The sequence below is a fragment of the Phymastichus coffea genome, unplaced genomic scaffold, assembly GCF_024137745.1.
Source record: "Phymastichus coffea isolate CEN01 unplaced genomic scaffold, Cenicafe_Pcof_1.1 PCOF00109, whole genome shotgun sequence".
Classification (NCBI taxonomy): Eukaryota; Metazoa; Arthropoda; class Insecta; order Hymenoptera; family Eulophidae; genus Phymastichus; species Phymastichus coffea.
In genome coordinates, this window is record NW_026706920.1 from 207969 (window position 1) to 232266 (window position 24298).

The 24298-nt window shown below is 36.1% G+C and overlaps 2 protein-coding genes and 1 long non-coding RNA gene across 3 annotated transcripts in view; 1 reads left to right on the top strand and 2 right to left on the bottom strand.

Moving 5' to 3' along the window:
• The window catches only part of LOC131670369 (B-cell receptor CD22-like), a gene marked incomplete at its 3' end in the record, with an annotated part of 212117 nt that extends 207024 nt beyond the window's left edge, over positions 1-5093 (bottom strand). The window contains exon 1 of the mRNA XM_058945909.1: positions 4216-5093. Within this exon, the coding sequence (XP_058801892.1) occupies positions 4216-4321 (106 nt within the window). The remainder of the gene's footprint in view (positions 1-4215) is intronic.
• On the top strand, positions 1139-2767 carry LOC131670348 (uncharacterized). Its single transcript, XR_009302450.1, has 3 exons — positions 1139-1547; positions 1752-1855; positions 2253-2767. It is a non-coding gene; the product is annotated as an uncharacterized LOC131670348 (long non-coding RNA).
• A 2424-nt stretch (positions 5094-7517) lies between the features above and the next one.
• Positions 7518-10556, bottom strand: LOC131670366 (ecdysteroid-regulated 16 kDa protein-like). Its single transcript, XM_058945905.1, has 3 exons — positions 10362-10556; positions 8695-8999; positions 7518-8431 (listed from the first exon to the last, which is right to left on the bottom strand). The coding sequence occupies exons 1-3, from the start codon at positions 10447-10449 to the stop codon at positions 8348-8350; spliced, it is 477 nt and encodes a 158-aa protein (XP_058801888.1). The 5' UTR covers positions 10450-10556; the 3' UTR covers positions 7518-8347.
• Between the last annotated feature and the right edge of the window lie 13742 nt (positions 10557-24298).

Here is a 24298-nt window from a genome sequence, read left to right on the forward strand (position 1 = left end):
TTCAAAATTTTCCAAAAATATCTTATGACTAAAGAAATTTAACCTAATTGACATTTTATAAATTTTTATTGGTGATAGAAATACAAGTATTTCTCAACATTTTTAATGTAAATATGTTTTCATGAATATATTTTTAATCACTTTATGAGCTACTGTATTACTCTTGTAGTACCAAATTTATTTTGAAATGTAGGTTTAGTATTTATACTCTAGTAAATAAATGATTTAAAAATCAAAGGGATTCAGTTATATTGGAAATACATTATGTTTGGACAATATGTATAAAGTGCAGTTATAATGCTGGTAAACTTTGACATTATTGAACTGTTAAATCTATCGTGTGCCAGAAAATTATTGATATTGTTCATCAGTTGAAATGTATTGCACAGAAACGTAACGAAAAATTATATTTCTTTTCAAAGTTGCCTCGTATTATATGTGGTAATGAAAATGTGCTGTATAATCTACATCTTCCAACCAGCAAATATTAACATTTTGCTCCGTTACGCCGTATCATGAAAATAAAAAATATTTTATTTTTATTAGCAAACAATATTGAGTGAATAATATTTCTCTGGACTTTGTTAAAATTTCTGGTTTTATCTAAAAAAACAAGCTGGATAAGCGATGACTGCAATAAAATTGTGGGAGATAAACGGCGCTAGGAGCTAATATTTATAAAGCTATAACCATTTTGATGCGAGGCATTATGACATCCCTCGAAGACAACGGACGATAGCTTAAGGTTAATTACAGTCTATAACTAGGAAAGTAGATAATAAACGATTCACATGAACATAATTCGCTCGATACCTCATATTCAAACTCTCCTAATGATTATAAAGGGATCGACCTATGAATTATCATTATCCTCCTTTCCATTTTTTTCATGAAATGGATGAATGATTACCAGAGGATTCACTTTTTTGACGTATACTTTAAAAGCCTTCGCATGTTGAACGCGTCCTGGAGTCTTCAGATTCTGGAAAACTATTATTTACTTAAAAAGTAATTTCACTAAAAACCGCACTCGAGGAAATTGATAGATAAACTTTAGAATGCCTTTGTCGTCGTTGTCGTATGACAGTAGTGGTGGAGGTGCTCGTCGTGAAATGTATTATCTTTTTCCGATTCACGCGCGGACAACGCGGGGTAAAGAGACTAAAATACAAGAGGAAAGAAAAAGAAAGTAAGCTAGAGACAAGACAGTCAAGGTAGAAAAGAAAGACGAAAAAAGCTGCAGTAAGGTAGAGCGAAAGACACAGAAAGAATACAAGTTTCGAAAGGCACACGTAGTCAGAATAAAGTAGTCCGCGGGAGAAACAAAAGAGACGGAAAAGAAGAAGACGAGCTACATACACCCCGAGAGGCAATACGGGGAATCAAATTTTGTCCCTCGGCAGAGCGCGAAATTGAGAGTAACCGATTTAAAATCGACCTCATTTTCCCCACGCGCGCGACACTTACATCCTCTCGTTAGGCAAGTGTCGGTGGCTACATAAACGTCGTCATCGCCGTCGTCCAATATCTGCTTCAAGGGCATGCATGTACGTATGCACTAGATATCCAAGAAGCGACAAAACGCATCTTCACTTCCATGAGACTGTAACATGGCAAGAGTGGAAAAACAGGCGATAAACTCTTTCTCACAGCTTGCAATAAAGCTTACAACCGTGTCCACGTGTCGCATCTCTTTCTCGCTTGTTTCGCTCTTCCAAGCATACTTTTTCAAATGTATATATTTTTCACAGACGCTTCAACGAGCTGTGTATAATATGGACATTGATGGTTTCGTGCATTCTTTCATTTTGAACGAAGGATGTATTCTAATCAACCTTCGAGATTCTCCTTACACGTGAGTAAACTTCAAAATTTATGTTATGAAAGTATTTTCATGGTACGTGACCAATTTGAGAATATAACTCACGCACCTCTCGATTTCTCTACACTGCTTTTATTTTTTGTTTAGAGCTGAGTGAAGGGCCAAAATTTACATCGAAGTATCGTCGATCTCTTTGATTGATTGAGATCGCCTTTGATACACGTTTACAAAAAATGTATTTCTTTGTTCTTGTTAGCATTATTTGTAAAAAAATATCAACGATTTTAGCTGGTATTCTTATTACAAAAACTAGAACGTTTAAAGTGTTACGTTTATCATAATTTAATAATCACCAAATAATTATTTAATTTACTATAATTTTTGTCATCAATTGATACCAATGAGTTTTCTTTAAAACTGAAATCCACAGATAAACTGCAATAACAAAAAAACTGGTGGAGTGACCGAGGGATAAAGAGAGAAAGTGAGAAAGATACAGCGGGCAAGCCAGAGGCGATGCTGTATGTCCACGGAAGTGGAAGAATGTTAGGGAGGAAGGGTGGTGCAGAAGAAAAAAGAAAAAAAAAGAGCTAACGACTGTATCGTGCGCACTGGCTTACACACAGCCATATACACTTAGGCAGGTAGAGAGCAGAGGCGCGAGGACGAGCTGTTAAAAAAAAGGCTGGCGTGGGTAGGAAAGAGCCCTCGTGAATTTTTATAGGATCACCCAGCTGAGTCGTTAACACGACGCGTTTGCACCTTTTCAAAAAAGCGCGCACGCCAACGAACCGTCGCGCTGCGCGGCAACCTGCAGCTAACGCTCCCGCATACCTGTCGTTGTCTTTCGTTTTTCCACCCACCCTGTCTAGAATTTATGTTGCATGCCAATGTGATAAGATGTTTTGCTCATTTTCTATTTTCCTCTCGTAATTTTATTTCAGGATCGTACGCGCGTGGTAATGGATGAGTTTGCTGCTAGGGGAAATCAATCGAACCCTGTGACTTCGCCGATGTATACGCGAAGGAGTTGGGCCTTTTTTTTTTATTCCGCTCGATGCACGGTGATTTATTAGAATGCTTCGCTCGGGCCGGCTTCGCGTGATATACTTGAAAGCTCCGATTATCGTCACTTTGCGGACTGTATCCATTTGTTAAGCCTTCAAAACTTTTATTTGCCAATTAAAATAATTGAATGTTTTTACATTCGAATTAAAAAATATGAAACAGAACGATAAATCACTCGCAAACTACGTAATCCGACAGATTTCAAATGGCATGATTACATCAACTTCCCGTCAGATCTTGAGATACCTTCAGTAAAGTCTACTCATTTTATTCAATATTATGCGATGACTATTATTTTCACTTTGTCCCTTATAATCTACCATTATCAAAGCCTTCTATAGACGAGTATAATGATAACTGTAACGAAGGTTTTAACGCTTTCTTAAAAGCGACAATAAAGTATTTTGCCAATTTCTATTAAATCTCGATTATATATTTAGCCCAATATTAAAATTAAGTTTATTTTACTGTGTTATATTATTTAAATTTTATAAGATTTTCGTCTGTTTATGGAATCAAAAAACGAAATAAATAAATTCACTGTTTTGATTTTGCGTGTATGGAAAGTAACAATCTAATTTTATCAGTAGTAACGATTACATTTTTTTTATTCCAAATCAAAATTGTTAGCGGGGTAACAATTATTTTTGCGTCAGTATGTGCATGATGCGAATTAGAATAAAATAGCGTAATCCGAAAGCTTAATGGGCGAGCGATGATCGATGAAAAATGGGGCATTCGTATCAGCTATCTCATGATATTTGCATATTAATTGTTGCCAGTAATAAATTTCAAAGCTGTTCTGAGCGCTACGCCACCCCGCATCGCCACTAGAATACACAACACTTTCTATCCGGCGCACGAAAATTTGATCAATACCTCAATAATTTAAATTTTGTAACGAACTATATCCTGTATCCTCTCAGTCTCTGCGTTCCGCCATTGTTTGCAGATGAAATATTATCCAAATAAATCACAGCTCGAGTGCTTAATAATGCCGAGGCATAAAACATTTATCCTGTAGACACAAACTGATTTTCATATAGATTCGGGCGAGATACGCAGCTCGATAATGAAAAACATAAAACCCGAGGCCTTCGATGAAATTGCCTGATACAAGCCCCCATCGGAAAGAACGATAATACCCACTTTAATCTTGTGCAGCCTGCGAGAGAGTGAGAGCATCGCATGATACATCGTCCGCTGATTAATTATCAATTGCGCTTGAGAGTATAGGTCAATGTGGCATATTCAGCTTCCATTACAAAAATTTGATAAACGAGTGGCGAGCATGCGAAAATTGTCTCCCGCTCGTGTTTACCAACCTGATGAATCAGCGCCGCTTGCAGATTGTGAATTGCGAGCGGCATCCACTAGTCCCACTAGTAACATCGACGACAACGTCAGCACTAGACACCACATTTTAGTCATTTGTTCCGATTGATTAACCACGCGACACCACACAGCTACTCGTCAACTCCACGATCATGATCAACGAGTAACACGAGCAACCATATCCACGGTACGGCACCATGCGAGAAACAGCAGGTAGTCGCTGTCCCCTTGATGTTTAACGCTCTCTCTCTCTCTCTCTCTCTCTCTCTCTCTCTCTCTCTCTCTCTCTCTCTTTCACTCTATTTCGCTGCACTACAACACTTGGTCTACTCTAAACGTTTCAATGGGCAGATTCATATCAGACTGGTGTGCATCCACTGACGTCTCTCTCTCTATCTCTCTCTCCCTCTCTCTGCCTGAGCACTCAGTCACGCTGTACTTCACGCTGTTTAAACGTCATGAAAAGGGTGAGATTGGGTATAGCGTGTCGCCTCTGCAGTTTCATCCAACGAAGCCACCAAATTCTGCTTGAAACAGATTTATTGTTATTTATTTTATCTGTACTGCTTGCAAGCACTATTTGAGACTAAACAATGCTCTAAGATCTCATTCTCTCAATTTTTCCACGTGTCATCGACATCGCAGCATCTCTCTTGCTAACCACGTGTCACGCTATTGTCGCGATATTTCACTGGCCTAAACGGCAGAACTTCAACTGTCGAATAGGATCAGTAACACGTCGGACGATTGATTAATGAAAACTCATTGAAGAATTGACGAGATAAAGAGAAAGTTAATTGGTAAACGGATAATAGTATTGAAAAGATGATCGTTTGAACCGCGACATATCCCACGCACGCGTGGTCCTTCGCCGACGTCGGACCGCACACTGATATATACAGGAGTGAGAAACCGGGGCGCTGGAAGAGCGCCGGCGCCACCCTGCGGCTGACGATGAGCGCGCGCGTAATGCTTTGCTGCCTGCTGTTGCTGCCCTACTCCCTTCCCTTTCTCCCCATGGGGATTTCTTTTCTCACATGCGCAACCGTGATTGGTACCGAAGGGGCTATACCAATACTGTGTTAGAGCAGGGTTGCTGACTATTCAAATGAACCAAATACTGAGAAAGAAAAAAAAGAAGGAGAGAAGTAAGAGTGAATTGCCGAAAGCTTCCGCGTCATTTACGTAAAACGAAGAAGTAGTTAACTAATTGCTAAGTAAGCGGAGAAAAGTAACCCCAGTGAATTTGTTCTGGTAAGTAGAGAACGAAGCTTTATAGGGAAGCGCTTACGCAAGTAAATAGATGGTAAGCAGGATGATTTTGTTTTTGTGTTAGTGACGCGCTATTGTCGTCGACATCATAAGTAAATCCTTTACATAAAGTAGTTGATTTGATTTAATACGTCTATTATGTCTGCCAAATGATTCAATATTTTTTATTTATATGCATTTACGAATGTAAGTTACATATAAAAATTATTTATGAAACGGTAGAATTACCAAATTAATTATAATTCCTCACTGTTATTTTAGAAAAATTGAAGTTTAAATAATGAGTGAAGAATATAGGATGCCTTCAGAGAAAAATTACGATACGAAATATGACATAAATGTCAAAAAATAAATTCATACAGCGTGCAAAAATAAATTGTATTTTGCTTATTTTAAATTAAAAATGTTAATAGTCAAAATGTTGTGGTTTCCTCATAGAAAATATGATCATGAAAATAACCAGTTGAGTACTTTTGTATAAGTTTTACATTCGCATTAATTCCTCAATTATATCGAAAATTCACAACTGTAAAGCAGCAGTAAAAGAAGCCAAGAAAAGGTCAATGTCAAAATAAAGGAGATAAAGATATTATCGTAACAATTGTATAGCCTGCCCATAATCGTGTACAGAAATTGTTGTCTTAGCTGTAGCTATTAACTATTTTATTTGTTTACTTTTCTTCAGTCGAACGATTTGATGATATTACGTCATAATTATTTATACACTGTACAGTATGGGGATGAAATATCTCGTTTAGTTGCACTTTTACTCACGTCCAAATTACGGAGTGAAGATTTGAATAGAAATCATTCTATTTGATTTTTTGTCAATCTATAACTCTTTTATTTACCCGGATATTTAGTTTTGTACATTGTACCGCGTGCTGTTGAATTTTAAAACGTATATTTGGAATATTTAGTAAAATGCACACAGCTGGAAAGAAACAAAGATACCCATAGTATACGCATTAATTATACCCGTACTTTTTCTCCGTGTGTTTAAATATGCTATGGATATTTTGCAAACTCGTTTACTATTTAAAGTTATTAAAGTAGTCTAATTGCTCTTATTATTATAATTTTTCTACCACAACCATTTGATTTATTCATGCAAGTACATGTTCAATTGTAAAATATAAATTTTTCATAAAAATGAAGTCGATTCTTATAGAAATTGTATTCCTAAAGCTATGATACAATGAGCTAGATATTTCATCGTACTCTAGTTATTCTGTATTTACAGGTATATTATTTTTGTATTTATAAAAAAACTTATATATAAAAAATAAACTTAATTGTAATCTGATAATCAATTATTATACAGTTAGGTATGTCTGTACATATTATATAAACATTATTATCAAGGGATGGAAAAATTTATTGATAGTTAACTTACTTTTCTAAATATAAATTATTATCAAAATTGAGAAAAGCCTTTAACAATAACAATTCGCATTTTTGTTGATAGAAATTTTTATTAAAAATATAGGCGGCAGATCACATTTTCATATAACAATTATTCCCAATCATATATTAGTCTCGTACGTAATTGTTATTGGCATTTAAGCTACTTTATAATCATTATTTCTATGTCTTTTTTTACAATTATGCAAAATCTATATTAAAAATTTTTATTGAAAATCCTTCAGTGATGTCATCGAGATTTCCACCAAAACCCGCGACTCTGAACCGCCGTGTTTGCCTTTAGCCAGTATATGTGCGCCATCCGGAAATGGGCCAGTACCGCCATCTGTACTAGTGCTTTATAAGTTCATTAACACTGTTATAACCGAAAAGTACAAGCATCGATAATGTAGGTGTTATCATTACTATTTGTTTTTAAATCGTAATTCATTTCAAAGATAGAATAAACGTGTTACACGAGGAACACTTTAAATAAATTCAATTTGAATCATATCGGCTTTAACTACTGTAGATGCTGAATATAATAGTGCTCAATATTATACAAATAAATGCCATATAGATATTAATTAACAACCTGATAAATGATAATTTGATTCCATTTTTTTTTTATTGAAAAGTGATAGAAGACATATTGTGTGTATTTCAGTGAACTTTGCGGTGAAGGCATACCAAATTTACATTTTACAGATTAATGATTTGTACCATAGCAAGATAAATTCATTTATCTGCTGCACGTTCCGTACGTTACAGTTTTCAAATTTGATCTATGTACTTGAATCATTTGAAATTGTAATGAAAAAGATGCCCATACAGGAGTAATTTATTAAATGTATTTCACAGGAGTGAAAAATTTATAATAAAAAATGTATTTGAGTAAAAAACAATAATTACGATAACAAAGTAAATTAACAAAATTACTGTATAATATTGATCTTAAAATATGCTTAAAAAACAAATATGCAATTTCGTTATTAAATCGCTTCGTAGAAACGTAACATAACTTTCGATGTGCGGCTATGTTATCGTTAGACACGTAAAGACCTAAATGTCATTATGTCGAAATGCTAATCTATAAGCAAAATTAATTTTCCTTGTAAGGCTAGCTGAGCAAATTATTGAGTAAAAAGCATATACTGAGCAAAAGAATATACTATGATCGTATACTGCAACATTGTGCATTTTCCAAATATGTATTTTGTTAATAACTTTTCGTAATAAATAAGTGTCACAGTATCCAACTGAATGATATTAATTGTAGGTAAAATTAAAAAGAAATCTTTTATTACTTAACAAGTATAATTAAATCAAATGCATGTAAGATCACTTGATAAAGAAAAGACCAGACTCTTTCATTTTGAAAATTTAGTCTAAATCTTGAAGTCATTTATAAAATCCTCCTACACAGTGGAAATAATTATTCAAGTTTTATGGCTGTATCCTAGCCGGAACTTCAAAGCAAGTAACATCTTGGTCACCTTCTTTCAGAGCCCAGTGTACGACCAAATCTACCTGTATAAATTATCATAGTTATTATATTTGTTATCATTATAATTACTATTATTATTATTATATTACACAATTGTATAATTTTATTTATAGATAAAATATAAGTGAATTTTTACATTACAAATTGGAAAATTAATTAACATTATTTTCACATTTTTTTAAAGTAATCAATGTATTTTACTATTTTAAGTTTTGTAAAATTTTAAATTAACATATTATCATTTATTTTGTAAAAATAATCTTATTCAATAAGAAATATAACTCACCGTGGGATAAATCTGAAGGATGGGAAACTCGTTCTTATAAATATATTCTACTCCCTGCTTGAGTGGACACGAGGTAGGTACATTATCAGCATTGAAAATTTTACTACAAGCATCGGTACCATCAACACCGATGAAGGGTAATGACATCCCAAGAATATTTGCAAAGACATTAGTGGTAAGTTTAGGGATGTCACGGTTAGGCGTAAACTTTTGAATGATGCCAACTTTAGTGCGCTTCTTCAGTTTGCATGGCGGTGCGTCGCAGTTCGTCACCACGACTCTTGTAGTATCGGGAAGAGGTTTGCCTTGAGAGATAAGAAAAAAATGTTCAACTATCCAAATTTACTAATTGTGTAGCTAAAGATAGGTTGTTAATGTTTTCTTAAGTACTACATTTCCTAGAAGATAAACATCGTTAATGCACGTTCGATGGTAATTATTGAATCGTGCGTGCCGACTGTTGACCCCCGCTTTCGATTTATCCGGAGATAACGAATGGGAAAACTTGCTGTTGTAGACTCTGATTGATTTTAGACTTGTGTTTTTTTTCTTTCAGCTAAAAGGTAAAGTATGTAACTTGCTCTGATGTTGGATGAGTTAAGTCTTCTTTTACCATAAGAATGAATTGTATTTTCGATTACGTTTTCAACAAGCTGACTGTGTTATACCTTAAAAATCACAATATTATCCCAATGCGTTAACGAAGTTGTTAATTACAAAAAAGTGCCAATTTAGCTAGCGTGAAATCTTATAATAAACGCAAAAATTAACGACGTATATAACAAGAAAATTTCTGAAAAAGAAAAATTTTTATTCAGTAAAATTTTTGTAATCCGTTTAGAGTGTAAAAAAAATAAATATTGGTACGATATAACTACTACGATAGATTTTTATGACTTATAAGAACTAGTTGAATTCTAGTAAAAATAAAATTCATCTACAAAATTTTTTTCTCAATTCTCATAATAATTATATTGAAGATAATAACGTATGATGTCATACATGCCCTCTATTTTCGTGAAGCTAACAATGTATGAAAATAAAATTGCGTTTCTGATTGAAAATTAGTTCAACGAAGACATAAACATCCAACTCTCGTCGTTATTACTAGTTGGGGAAATCTGTATTGCGATAAGTATTTGATAGTTCCGTATGACCCGAGGTTATCAAATCACTAGCATACTATTACTCAATAGAGATAAATTTACCAACGATGACTATCTCAACCCAATTTTTCTTCACGATTACCAAAGCTATTTCAATATCTTCCACGATTAGTAAACATAATAGTTATAATAATAAAAACAATGAACTCGTGACAGATAATAATTTTTGACGGTGTCTTAACACGGAAATCCTACCGACAATCAATTAGCAAGATCGCGCATGAAACGCAGTAAGAAAACAACAAAATGCAAGAAGACAGTTCCATGGCTTCTCGACCTATTAATGTTTGGTAATTAATCAATGCAAGAACGAAGAAGGAAAATTGTAAAAGCAAGTGAAAGGGGCTATGCGTCTAATAATATCGAATAACTGTCTAGAAAGCCTATAACACAAATATGACGTCTTGTAAGAGACATGCAAGTGTCGCGCGAGCTATCGCATAACCACGTATGCGACTCATGGGCTTGAAAATATAAACGCGCATTTGACCGTGAACTCACCACTTTTGCACTCGTTGACACGAGTAGCACTCGCTTGGACAGCAAGAACTGCAGCCACGGCAAAGAGAAGCAATGTTGCCTTGGTCATGATGATGAAAATCGACGGTTGCGTCTATTACACTCTGTTTACAATACCTACAGAACAACAAGCTCTTACTCCGCTAGTTCTGCTGCTTCTGAGCGACTGACTGCCGATCGTCCAAGACTGCTTGTATATACACACAGCTGTGGTAAGCGTGGGGGGATATAAATCAACAACCGCGGAGCAGCAGGTGTCTTTCTTCTTCTTCACGAGGCAACAATGCCATACCGTGATTGTGTGATGGCTCTCTGCGACCGAAAGAATAGCTTGCTTCCGTTTATTGTTGTATATACACAAGCCGGCTTATCACTTTTGGAGGCCGATTGATCGTAACGCATTAAGGATTAAAATTCTTCTGTGGACAGTAACGTGGAGTAGCATCTTAATTAGCGCTCATCTGGTTTTTTCTTTTTGTTACGAATTCTATTAATGACGTAGACTACACATATTAGCACACGTTTGAAGGATTATTATTTTATCTTTTGTTATCCCGTACGGTTCGAAGGAAAATTTTTTTTGTCTCCTGTACACTCGATCAACCGTAAATTGTACGCTAATGGCATGATGATAAAATGTTCATTCTATCGCTTCGAATAGATGTGTTGTAAGACTTTTTTAGTGCGGAGCTATGATACGACGGTAGGACTTTTTTTTTCTTTTTTTTTTGTTAAACCTGGAATTCTTGGATACTTAGTCGTCAAGATTGTCTGATTATATTTTAAATTTAAAATATCGTTCATGAATCGCGGTTGACTAATAGTTATATTTACTTACTTCAAAATCACAGCGGTAAAAGGTCTTGATGGAGGAAAATAATTTTTATGGAATTTCCAAAAAACGTTTGGTATCGAATGAGCATAAAAATATCAGCGCACATTTGTCATTACGTCGATTAGATATATTTGAATATAAATTTTATATTGTGAAAAGTCTGACAGTGATTTATTTTATAATTTGAAAAAAAAAAAGATTATTTCGTAAAGAGAAAACCGAAAGACCAACCTGGTATTGTATAAAATTTAACCATTTCCAAAAGAAATCATAAAGAAATCCGATGCATATCAAGTTTATTAATACCAACAATTTTATCACAAATCTCATCTTTCGTAATACTCATAACAAGAGCCATTAGCATGAAATAATTTGAGAAGAGGTAAGTAAGCAGAATGACGATGGCAACGCGTGATAGTCGCTCAGCAAAAGTTGCAAAAGAACGAAACAGCAAGCAAAAAAGTAAGAAGTTTGAGGCTGGTATGTACATGTCATCAATTTAAAGGCCTTTTCTTCAAGTTTTAAAAATTCTAAAGTCTCTTACTTTGCGTACTCGAGGATTATTATTTGTATACATTATTATTAATGATAGCCAGTGCTTAAAACATTCTTCAATACATTAGCAGTGAAAATAAAGAGGAAAGTGAGAGATACCAAACTGAAAAAGAAATTATATTCTCTAATAAATGATCTTGAGGCGTTTTAAGAGTATTAACACTAGTAATACGCTGTGTACGTGTAGAATTTTTAATCAATTACACTCATGCGCTGCCCAAACGAACAATACAACAAAACATTAGTGATGTACTTACTTTATATATCATAGTCTTTCATGAATTATGATGAACTTGATTACTTATGAAACATAATAAACTGCTCAGATGAATACATTTTTGAATTTCATCAATATATATCTCGACCTAGTGAGAAGAATGTCCTATCCCGCTCTCGAATAAAAAATGTAGTTGTCACTCTTTCTCTCGTTAAAATTGGAAAAATTCTGAATAGACTCATTCGTTATTCTAAAAATAAAGAAAAGTTATGAGCACATGCTAGGTCATTGGACTTTTAATAATAAACGTCCGAGGGAAATTCAAACTCAAGGAAATCAATGAGATATTTCTTAAAATGCCATTGAATTCGTCACGAGATTAATGGAATATTTTTAAATAAATTTTACTTGTGTTTCTAAATATACACTGTTGATTCACTGAATATTTTGTCAAAATATATTCGAATGCGATGATATTTCATACAGTTTATACAAAAAAATTCAAAAAATCAAATTCTTGCAATGTTGTGAGATTACTTGAGTAACAAATAAATTACTTAAATAATAGTTGAAACCTTAAAGACTCATACGTTTATGTAAGCGAAAAATCAAATCGAAATTCTAAGTCGTATAAAGATAATTGCTGCCTAATCAATTTCTCGTCTAATATTTACGTAGAAATTGTTAACGTATCATAAATACTTTATGATACCTTTATTATCTTGAAATTATATTAATTTGTTACTTCTTTATAAATATATTGAATAATTATTTTCTTCGGAATGTTAAATATTTTTTAAAGTAAAATGAATTACTGCTATATTTAAGAACAGTTTAGAATATTTAGTGAGTGTAGCGAATTACCCACAAAGGTCAACAATACAGTGATCTATATATCGATGACATAGTTTAAAAAGTTTTTTTTCTTGCAATATCTATAGGCATAAAAGTCAATTCGAAAGGCATTGTTTGACTTTATAAAAAAAGTTCTTTTTTTTTAGTTACGTTCAAAATGCCTATGAATAGAACCCAGGGTAAAAACAATCGTGAAAAATTCATTATCACAACAGCAAAAATAAACTTCCAGGAAATTCAACAACCAGATTGTTGAGGAAAAAGAACGCCTTGATTTTAAATGAATTTCACGTTGACGGAATTAGCACAACAATAATAGTGATACGACAATAAACCTCAGTCTATATATGCGGGGTTCTGAATCCGTTACTTGAAATTTCACATTATCGTTAGGTCCATATATGTAACCCCACGTGACAACCATACAGCAATACGTAATACGCTCTTATAATAGTAAGCGCTATCCTAGTTAGGAATATTAGGAAATTTAATTATAATTGATAAAAGTGTGATTTGAAACTCAAAATGTGAAGAAAATGTTTCTAAAATATAACAATTATTATCAATTCAAATATTAGTTAATGTTCTTTCAAATAATACCATACAAATATCATTTGTTAGTAAATATTATCAATACATGGTATTTAATACTAAAATAACTGCAGATGGTAAGGTAGTAACTCAAGTAAATCATTCATTCAATGTAGATTTCTATAATATCAGCAGGGTAGTTATTCAACTTGTATAAACTTAAGTTATCCTACGTAAAATTTCCTAATTACAGTCAACGTGGTAATGAAATTGAAAAAGTAGAAGTATATTGAAATATCTTATTTGTTAGAATCAGAAATAGTTCGTTGATATATGTAATTTAGTAAAAGTTATGCGAACGGTGCAAATGTATAATCAACGTAATCTAAGGTGTACGGCAGGAATGTAGCAATTTATTCATTAATAAAATGCAATTACGCGACGACGTTCACTTTAGCGTAAAAGAAAAGCACATATGAAACGAAAAACAGGACATTTATAAAACGTCGAGAGAATTTAGCAACTCGTCAGAGTGGGTCGAGGTGGAGTCGAGCCGGACGCTATACTGCATGGCACTTCATATATGCATGTAGATCGACAAAGCTGCGTAGCGCTGTAGTCTATTACCGCTGAAATTCCATCAACGTTCTCGCATATTCGTGTCCTTTCTCCACGTTATAAACTAGACGTAGCGAGAGCGAGCCAGCGGGCAAGCGGCCGGTCGTAGGTTGGGCATCACAACAGAATACTGCAACGCTCGCTCGGCCGCCCGCTTCGCTTAATAAAGACCAGAATGGATGGTTATTATTACATCCGCGATTATAATTGTACATTACACGTGGGACGCGGCTCGCGCGTATAATTACATTATACTTTGGAAAGGTGCCTCTCTCGCTCTCTGGCATTATCGTTATCGTTATGGGACGACATTGTCGAGATGGCGCGTTGCCGCTTTATGCGTTTGCAACTCTCGCTCTGCTTGTGTGCGTTGAGCTTGAACTGGACGCGAGATACGCTAATTTGAAAAGTAGAAAAGCCAATGCTGTTTGCTCACTGAAGGCGAAGGAAGAGAAGGGCCGACGACGCTTGGAAAAATCCAACGGGATTGCCTCATCTTTGGCGGAGTAAAGAAGCGATAACGAGGAGTCAGCCATAGAAAATACTCATTTGTAGAGAGACGCCTTAACATTTTTAGAAGTACATCATTATATAACGGATTCTAACAAGATCTATATTTTAACAACTTTTATAGACGAAATTTCGCCTCTAACAATAAATCGGTTTGAATTCACCCTCCAAAAAGATTTCCTCTTTCTCTTCCTCTACACGTACACGCAGATGCTGTTATTTACATTTTTCATTGATGCAATAAAAAAAAGATAAAAGAGGAACAAAAAATATTCTCTCTATGAAATTTGTGCGGATCTGCATATTGATGCGCGTTGGCGGCGAACAGAAAATGATTATCCTATATTCAAATACACTGTGACAGGGGCACTCGCGAGAGAGTGAAAGAGAGAGAGAGAGAGAGAGAGAGAGAGACAGGGGCTATTACCATTGCAACGAGTTTGGTGGAGGCACGTCGACCGGTATGGGGTAAGGGGTATGGGAAAGGCCGCAATACAGTAAACAAGCGCTGGTGCGGGTGGTATGCGTCGCTCTCTAGTCGAGCTTTTTTACATAGTAATGGTATTCATCGAGGTGAGTTCCGCTGGGCCGACTCTCGGCCCCCGAACGTATCGTTCGACTCTCTCTCTCTCTCTTTCTCACGTCGATCAATATGTACACCCTTTTTCCAATCTGCGTAAGATTCGTCAGTCTGCTGCACAGCTTTATAAAAAAATGTTTAATGAAAAGATCACAAAATCAACGACTACTATCACCATGATATATCTAAGTTTTCCGTTCTTGCATATAATAATGTCCGTATGTTTAATATGAAAACTGTCGGAGGTCGTGAAGGGTACGCGCACACACGCGGACACATAGCTTGCCTAGCGAGAGTTATTACTCTCCTAGACTGCGAGGCAGCGCTCGCGCGTGCCTCGTGTGTAATTTTCAATTACGCCCGGTGCGCGCGCTCTAGAGCCAGCCGCCCTTTTTTCTATTTCGGCTGGGATAAGCGAGCAGCACACCACTGTGACAGTCGGTTAATTAAACCCGCGCTGCTGCGTTCACGTCATACAAGCGCGGGGCACGAATTTTCGAGATCTTTGTACGCCGCGATTAAATGAGGGTAGAAAAATGGAAAGAGAGAGCAGGCTTGAAAAAGACATTATATTTATGGGATTGACGTGCGAAGTCGATGAATGTTTTAAGAGTATAGTACCATTGTAAAATGGCACGAAAATTCAGTTTTACACGATAAAGTAATCTTCTTTTATCGTACAAACTAGCGAAAAGTCATACCAAACGAGAAAAGTGGTCTCAAGCAGTGTGACGGCTGTGACGAAAACGAGTAAATTACAGAGCAGCTGCTGCTGCTACTTTTATAGAGTTAAATGTGACATTTCCTCATGAGGAACCAAAAATGCAGCCAGTGAGGAAAAGAATCATTATACGCACACGAAAATAAGAACGGGAAAAGCGAAGAGTGAGCGAAAACAATTAGTGTATATGAGAAATAGATGCCGTGAAAAAGAGAGCTCTAATTTATACGAGTCAAACTAGATTTTCATCTCGTCGTATGTTCGGATGAATAGCAAAAATTAACGCGCACTCTTGCAAGGGAAGGTAGGGTTTAAGAACCGTCGTCACCGCCACCGACACCGCAAGAGGAATGAAGCTAAAAGGGAGGGAGAAACAAAGGAGAGTAAGGCGCGCAAGAACGAACGAAAGACCTCGAAAGTGAGAGGGACGGAGTTTCCGGCTGGCTGCAATAAGAGGAAGAAAGAGAGAAAAAGAGGTCGGGGCTTTATAGGCGGCCCCGACAGCGTCAAAGGCGCAAGCTCGGGCTGGCGCAAATTCTCCGTGAAATCTTCGACAAACGGATGTAAGGTAACTCATTTCCGTTTCATCGACTAGTCCGTTAGATAAAGGAGCAGAAAAAAGAAAAATAAATCAAATAACTGCAGACGTCTAAACAAAAGCTGATTGATTCACATGACGTAATTACACTCGCATTGTGCCCAAATGCGATACCGACAAATTTTTTTCTATCAGGACAAACTCCAGAGTCAGAAAACGAGAAGGCTAAACGCTCATGAAATTTTACAGCCCGTTCCTGCCCGAGATTCCTTTTATCGGTTACCAAAGAGGGAGAGATTTCGCACGAATCTATTTTACATCTTGAGAGCAAAAAGAGCAGAGTTTGCGAGCGTGATATGACTATATCGGTTCAGAATATATTATCTAAAGTTTTTTGATCGTCGCTCTCTCTACCTAGCCTTTTTCCTAGAATTTCTAAACTCGCACTTTCTGAAATTGCATGCCAAGATTAAATTCTAAGAAGTTTCATTATATTCACGCAACAACGATTCTATATAATAATAACGACAAAATGAATATTTCTTGATATGTCGGATAGTATACGACGAAACTTAATAAATGTGACAAATGTGTATCCTGACTGAAGTAATCTGCTTTAGTTCATAAATAACTTTCCATAAATAAAAATAAAAAAGAAAATAGCGATAGAACTTAGTAGTGAAGTTTAGCAGTCCGTCGTTTAAACTCTCAGCTCGTTTTAATAGTCCGGCAATCCAGTCAAATAAGGATCAACTTGATAACCAGATTTTTGAAGCAAGGTTGCAGTTAAAAGGCAGGCAGGCAGTCAAGCAGTAACTTGGCTCAGCAACAGCTCTGCACGTAATATCTCTATGACAGCAGAACGTTCACCTGTATTCGCTCTCTCTCTCTCTCTGTCTCTCTCTCTCTCTCTTTCTCTCTCTTTCTTTCTCTTTCACTCCCTTGAGAGAATATATTTCACGCTCTTGTTAGGAAAAATAATTAGTGACGCCAGCTACAGAGGCTGAAGCAAACTATGTTGTACGTGGCAGAGGAAAAAAGGTTGCTGGTAACGCGTTGCAACTATCCTTTATATAAACGTTGTCCTCCACCACCTTTTTCATATACGACATTTACGCGCAAGCATCATCGCCCTCTGACATCCCTCCAACCCTGCATGTGCATTTTTATATGATCGCACACGAGAGAGAAAAAGAGACAGAGAGAGAGGGAGACAGATAGAGAGAGAGAGAGAGAGAGAGAGAGAGAGAGGGAGAGAGAGAGAAAGCAAGTTGCGTCGTCGTCGCTTATACGAGCTCGAAGGCTGCGCTTAAGCGGTTTACAAATTTTTGCATGAGTGCCGTGTAGCTTTTGCGGCTCTACAACGTCGTTAAGTGAAATACTCTCTCCTCTATGCTTACATGTTGGTGTGCATTTGAATTTTATACTGTTGTAAAATTAGCATAATGATTGGAAATATAAAAGCTATTCGAACGAGAAAGAACGGAGGTCCTGCTGACCTTATAGCCAGGAAAAACTACCTTTACAAAGCGGATGGTTAGCATGAGAAATTGAAATTTTCAGCAAAAAAACTTTGAAAATTGAGTAATACATTTATTTTAATATATTACAAGATTACAGAGGTTCTAGTGCGATGAACATTGATGTATCGATTTTTGTTTGCACTCGAAACAGCAAATAAATGTTAGAACATTTTGAAAAGCTTTTATTCGTCAAAAGATTTAAATAAATATGAAAGTCAATCATAAATGAAAACTGCATTTAATATTTTCCTACAGTATTAACTGCAAAGAAGACAATTGTTTTTATTTTCGTACAACCTACGTAACTGAGAAATAGTGCGAGTTTTAAATTTTGACTGTTAACAGAAACACATTCAAATAAATCACAACAAAAATACTGTATATGCTATGAAATCTGAAAATGTAGTTAGATAAAAAAAAATTCAAATTTATCCAAATGAATTTGAATTCTGAATTAAATTTTTAGCGACTAATTAATCAATTTCACCAGTTGTTCATACTTAGCGAGCGAAATTGATGGAATATCGTAGGTAGGCGAGAAAATTGCTATATCAAAGCTGCCTGGTGACGTATGATGTAAAAAACAATTTGCTTCTCCTACGCGTATGAAGCATCGTTATTGTATGTTTTCATGTAAAGAACACGTCAGAGAGGCAGGTGAGAACGAGAGAGAAAATGGTTCATCATGGCAAGGGCTGCTTGTATATATGACTTGAGAAATAATGTACCAGGATGGCCAAAGGTGACGTAAAACGTTTACGAGGTACGACGTTTGCTTGTGAGGTGCCTCCATCATATAGTCGAAGCAATAGCTACGTTTATTTACGTGTATCTAACCCCTTACTAAGGCAATTTTGGTTTTAAAAATTTTGTGTTTTAAAATTTTCACGGTATCAGTTAATTAACTCGATTAAAAAATCTGGTAATTAAACAATTGAGCTGCATGAAATATAATTTCTCAGTGCAAAATAAATAAAATTTTATTCTTCTAGAATTAAAATATTGCATTAAATTAAAATTGAATTCAATAGTTGTTTTAAACAAGTGAACATTAAATTTCTGTAGGAATTATACAAATAAACACGTGAGTTGTTTGTTTAAAGTTTCATTATATAGCATTTAATTGATAATTTGTTAAATGAAAAAGTAAAATAAAAACGTAGTGAACTTGCATAATTTTAATTGATAATACTAAAACATATAATCGCAACCCGCGACCGCATCCTGAACTGTCGCGGGAACAGCCCAGATCCAAAATGTGCGTCACTCTCTATCTCTCATCCTCTCACTTGATTGTCCCTCACTGCGAAAAAATCTGCCACATACTACTACGTATTTTCTCAGCTCTCATAATTCCCACACTTTTAAAGTACATCTCTGACATCAAATACAAAATATATGCAACTGTTAAAGAAATGCAAATTCGCACAGTACTCAATATGATATTACTGTTGCACTTTCCGATTTCGAACAATTCCCAAAGAATTGTACGAAAGAGATGAAAAGTCAAGACCAATAGAGATCTCAAATAAATCATCACTTGACCCTGATTACTTTTCCAACACGTTGATATTGCCAAGTGATTGAAGCTGCTATACGCGCACTCGTGCTGATTGAAGCGATCTCGCGCTGACCGTAGTGGAATTACGAGCGACTCTTATGTGCCTGCATAGTTTCGTCTCGATGGGATTCGTCGCGCGTGAGATATATATCTGCCAAGCGAATTTTCGAGACAGATGAAAAAGCTCTCTCACTCGTGCGCAAGAGGGTTGCTGAAAAAGCAAAATGTTCGATAGGGAGAGATGGATATATACTCGAACTGCAAACTCGTAATGAACATTCAAAATGCCGAGGCCAATTAAATATTTGGTGCGCGTGCATAAAAGCAGCATGTAATTGCGAAAGAGTATCATTTTGGTAAATTGATGAATGATTCCAGGCAACACGGACATGTTCATTGCGAAAAATCCGATCAAACTGGAAAGCTTAAACACGAAATTTGTTGAGTATTTGTAAATTAATGAGCATCAGATTTCGATTCGTTTGCAAACAAATTTTTCATTAAAATAATATTTCGCCAGTAACTCTTGGTGTCACTGACATATTTTCATACTTATTATTTGTCAATAGCGACATTTACGTTCATTATTGCTGCAATTACGGATCAATTTTGTGATATATAATAGTCTATAAAAAACGTACGTGAAATAATCAATTTACGAGTTAGTATGAACTTACGACAGAAGCTCTTGCGGCGTGCAAGTCTAATCAGGAATTTACGTTTACGTAAATGAGCTAATCCTTCTACTTGCACTCAAAAGCTCAAAACAGCGTACAGCGAGCGAGTAAACACAGCTTAAATATAGCTGCTGGAACGAAAGGAGTATAAAGTTGACATATAAAATTCATGAATTTGCATTTATAAAAGTTGTACGTACAGCATTGTCGCGTTCCTCGCACAGGTAGATATAGCTCGTGGCTCATCCCAAGGAAGGAATCCACAATGCGCGGCGGCGGCAGTGGCGGCTGCGACTACATAATGCGCGCTCTGAAACTGCCATTAATAACTTTGAACGAGCGCACCCCGCGCACCAACTTTGAATGGGATTAATGCACGCAAGAAAGATATACATACGCTTACGCGCAGAGCGCGCAAGTCGTTTGTCGCGCTTGGTCGACGCTACGAACCGAATCGAACGTGTAATGGGGTCAGCAAAAAGCGTCTTCGACTTCGAGTAACTTTTCCATTTAGAACAACGACGATTGTGTGCGCGCGAGAGAGAATTGAACGCCGCGGGGACTCGCTATACATACTGTGCCAATCGAACACTAGACGCCGGCGGAAAAAAACTCTCTCTCGTTTAGAGCTACTAAATCGATTCGTAGAGTATGAAACCGGGCCTTTATCCGTGGATCCAGATTTTCGATAGATTGTAACTTTCGTTGTTTTAAGTAAAAGAAATTTATGATGTTTCTTTTATCAATTTATTCTCAACTGTATAGTCAAAGTTAAAATTTATTTAAATATTGGCTAGTGAATATCTTGATATGTATTGCTTGAATTGAATAAGACAAGCATTTTATTTGACCGTAAAGAAAAAACAAATACAATATTGTTGTCATTGTTATTATTGTTGTTGTTATTACCTTAAGAGCTACGTTTATGTGAAATGCTGCAGATATACGCTAGGTACGTGTATATATTAATCTTCGAAAGAATAAATATGTAATATTTTTAAATATTTTCTTTTTTCGTAAAATTAAATGAAAACTAGAATGAAAACGTAAAAAAAAGTATATCAAAATGAAATACCGTGTGATTAAAAAAAGGTAATTTTATAATATTATACAATGTACTTGACATTTGTTCACTTATTTGATCTATAATGTATAAATTTACTTTCTTTCGTTTTTTAATCTAATTGAATTAATGTTGATGTAATATTGTACTACACGTTTGAAAATAGCCGTCTAGCAAATTATCATAACAATGTTCATTATACAGATCCTGAATGATGAAAGCGACTAGACTCTGATGTATATATGAAACAGAACCAAGAGACAAATGGATGCGCATGATAATCAAAGATATGAATGCCAGTCACGTTCTTTCGCGCAATCCGCTGGGTTTTGCAATTAAGCTAAGACAATATCCTTCAGGACATCGACGTAAGTAAAAGCCAGCACGTGGTGGACGTCATTCCATCTCTTGGATCTGTCCATCCTTTTCTCAGTGATAGCAAAGAACTAAGTTTACTTTCGACTCAAACTAAAAAAATACAAATAAACAGCGCGTGAAAACTGAAATAAGAGGAGTGAGAAGTCTTTTTAATCCTTACACAGGCAATCAGTGTTTAATCTGTTCAGAAAACGAATGAAAGCTAATCTCTTTTGCTCGACTCTCTCTCTCTCTCTTTCTCTCTCTCTCTCTTTCTCGCTCTCTTCCTCTCGCGTGGACGGATAATCAGCTAATATCTAAGGCGCGCATCGGCTAATCTGATTTACGAGGTTGTGTCATTCGGAATAAGAAAAGTTCACCGGCCAGCCGGCGCATTTAGAAGATTAAACGCACGGCCCTCGAAAAATCAGCTCCCCCTTTTCCACGTCAAGCGTTACATTTTCACCTATCGTCTGTACTGCTGTATGGATTATACCAGCGTTGCGTCATTGTGCACACGTCATCGAATCTATTTCCCGATAATTAATATGTTACATTCATTCTGATGCGCGGTCAATGTAGCGCTTGTATTTTTTAATTTTCTTTGTTCACCAATACTCATTTACAAGCTTTCCAAATATTGGGATCATTATTTTGACGGTAAAATAAAGGGTTTGACCGGCTGAAAAAAACATTTTCTAAAAAAGAAAACGTAAAAATCGACTTTTCAGTTCAGTAAAAAACACAAGCATTTGTCGATAGGCAAGGTTGACAAGCAAACAGTAGCATTGAAAATTGACAAGTGCATTTCTGTTTTTTATCATTGCCCCTTCACTCGCTCGAAGAGGGAGAGACTTTGGATTTATCCTGGCTGCATTTTTTTTTGTGTTACGAGCGCGAGCGTGTGCGCTTTCCCAACGCGACGGATTACACATTGAGATGCAAAGTCGCCTAGGTATTTGCAGCTCGACAACGCTGGATTTTCCACAAACAACGCAGACTTTGTCCATTTCGCCGGGGGCAGCATATTTCCACTCTGCTCTCTACTCGCGTGAGTAAGGGAAATCGACTTGCGCGCACTCGCCCTGCGCCGAAGCTTGCGTTATTCAGCAGTTTTCCTTGAGCCCAACAAGATGAATGCTGAGCGTTTCTATTTACTGCCTCGAGCGAACGTTCTTGTGGCAACAAATAAAAAAGGCACCCGACACACGAAACCACCACCATCATCGTGCATGTGCTCCGTGTAGAGCTTTTGTGGAGTTACATCGAAAGTTTCGGGGAGATGTTTCTTCAACGGTGAACAGCATTTAAAGCAATACGCATTCTCTGGAAAATTAACTTCAGGCGAAATGTCAATTCGGAGCTTTCTGCCGTGACTGTGAGTACTACAACGGTGTACGCAATAAAATTTAATGACCTATTATACACGGGAAAAATTCCTTGAAACGGTAACACCAAGTCAGATTTGAATTTAACTACTGCTTTTTACCCTCTCGCTGGATTCTGTAGACAAATTTTGCACGAGTCAACGAGCACGTACCGCATTCGCCTTCACTCTCGGAGTTTGCGCGTGTCGCAGTTGAGATAGAGCTCGCGATGCTTCGCTCAGCAAGAGTTCGCTCGAGCTTTCGATAAAATCTAATTTACTTTCAATAAATCTGATCATTTAGGTTTCCGTGAAGAGGCAAACTTTGACGTTAAACTACCAGAAAATAGAATTCCGCGCTGCGGCTCACGTCATACATGAGTAGACAACTGATATTATTACAGATAGAATCTTATGATAAAACATTGCCAATTTTCTGCCAGTCTATTTTCATGTTATCACAACCACATTACTTTCATATTTCCTTGCTTATAAATTATATCTAGACAGTATGTATAAATATTGTTTGCAATCATTTTTAATTGATAAAAATGCTCTTATGTCAATCGTGCTTAACATCTCAAACAATCAATTGCTGTTATATCAAGACAGATTAAAAATACTACAAACATTATTAGTTTCGATTAACCATTGAGAAGGGGAGGGATCTTAAATTACGGTAAAACTTTTTAGAAGTTCATTGTCATGCATTACTTCTGTAAACATGCCTATTCAAAATTATTCTGCACTTCAAGCCGTGGAATACTCATTGAACTCAATTTAATTTTCACCTCTAAAAGCTCTGTAAATTTTCTCGTGTATAAGATGAGATTCAGCTTGCCAAAACTAAAAAGATAAGAGATAAATATTAGAAAGATAATTTTACCATTAGTACATTTTACCTGATTCATCAAATTACTTACCCAGATAAAGACAATATACTATAATGAAAAATTATTTTATTCTCTTGTTGATTATATATCTTAATAAGTAATTTAGTGCCCTCATCAAAATCTCATTGAATTGCACAAGCATCATTACAAAGATCTCTTGGCTTGGCTATAATCGAAAGCGCACTCGACATTAAACAGTGCCAAGAGTCGAGCTCCTAGCTGTCTTCGATTCATAACAAGACTAAACACTCGTCTTCCCCTTTGCTCCCAATCTCAATGAGATTTCCTCCCTCTCTCTCCCTCTCTCTCTCTCTCGCTCTCTCATTCAAGTGGTTCCGCGGCTATGCTTAGAGATTGAGCTTTGTACTTGCGTAATTGGCTCGAGTTTGGCAAACAACTTGAGCTTTCTTCCAATGCAAGAGAAAAAGAGATTGATAAAACAGTGAATCAACAGTGCTTGGCGCCATCTACTTTCTTTTTTAAGCTTCACGTCTCTCTTTTGTTATCCCTGCACAATAT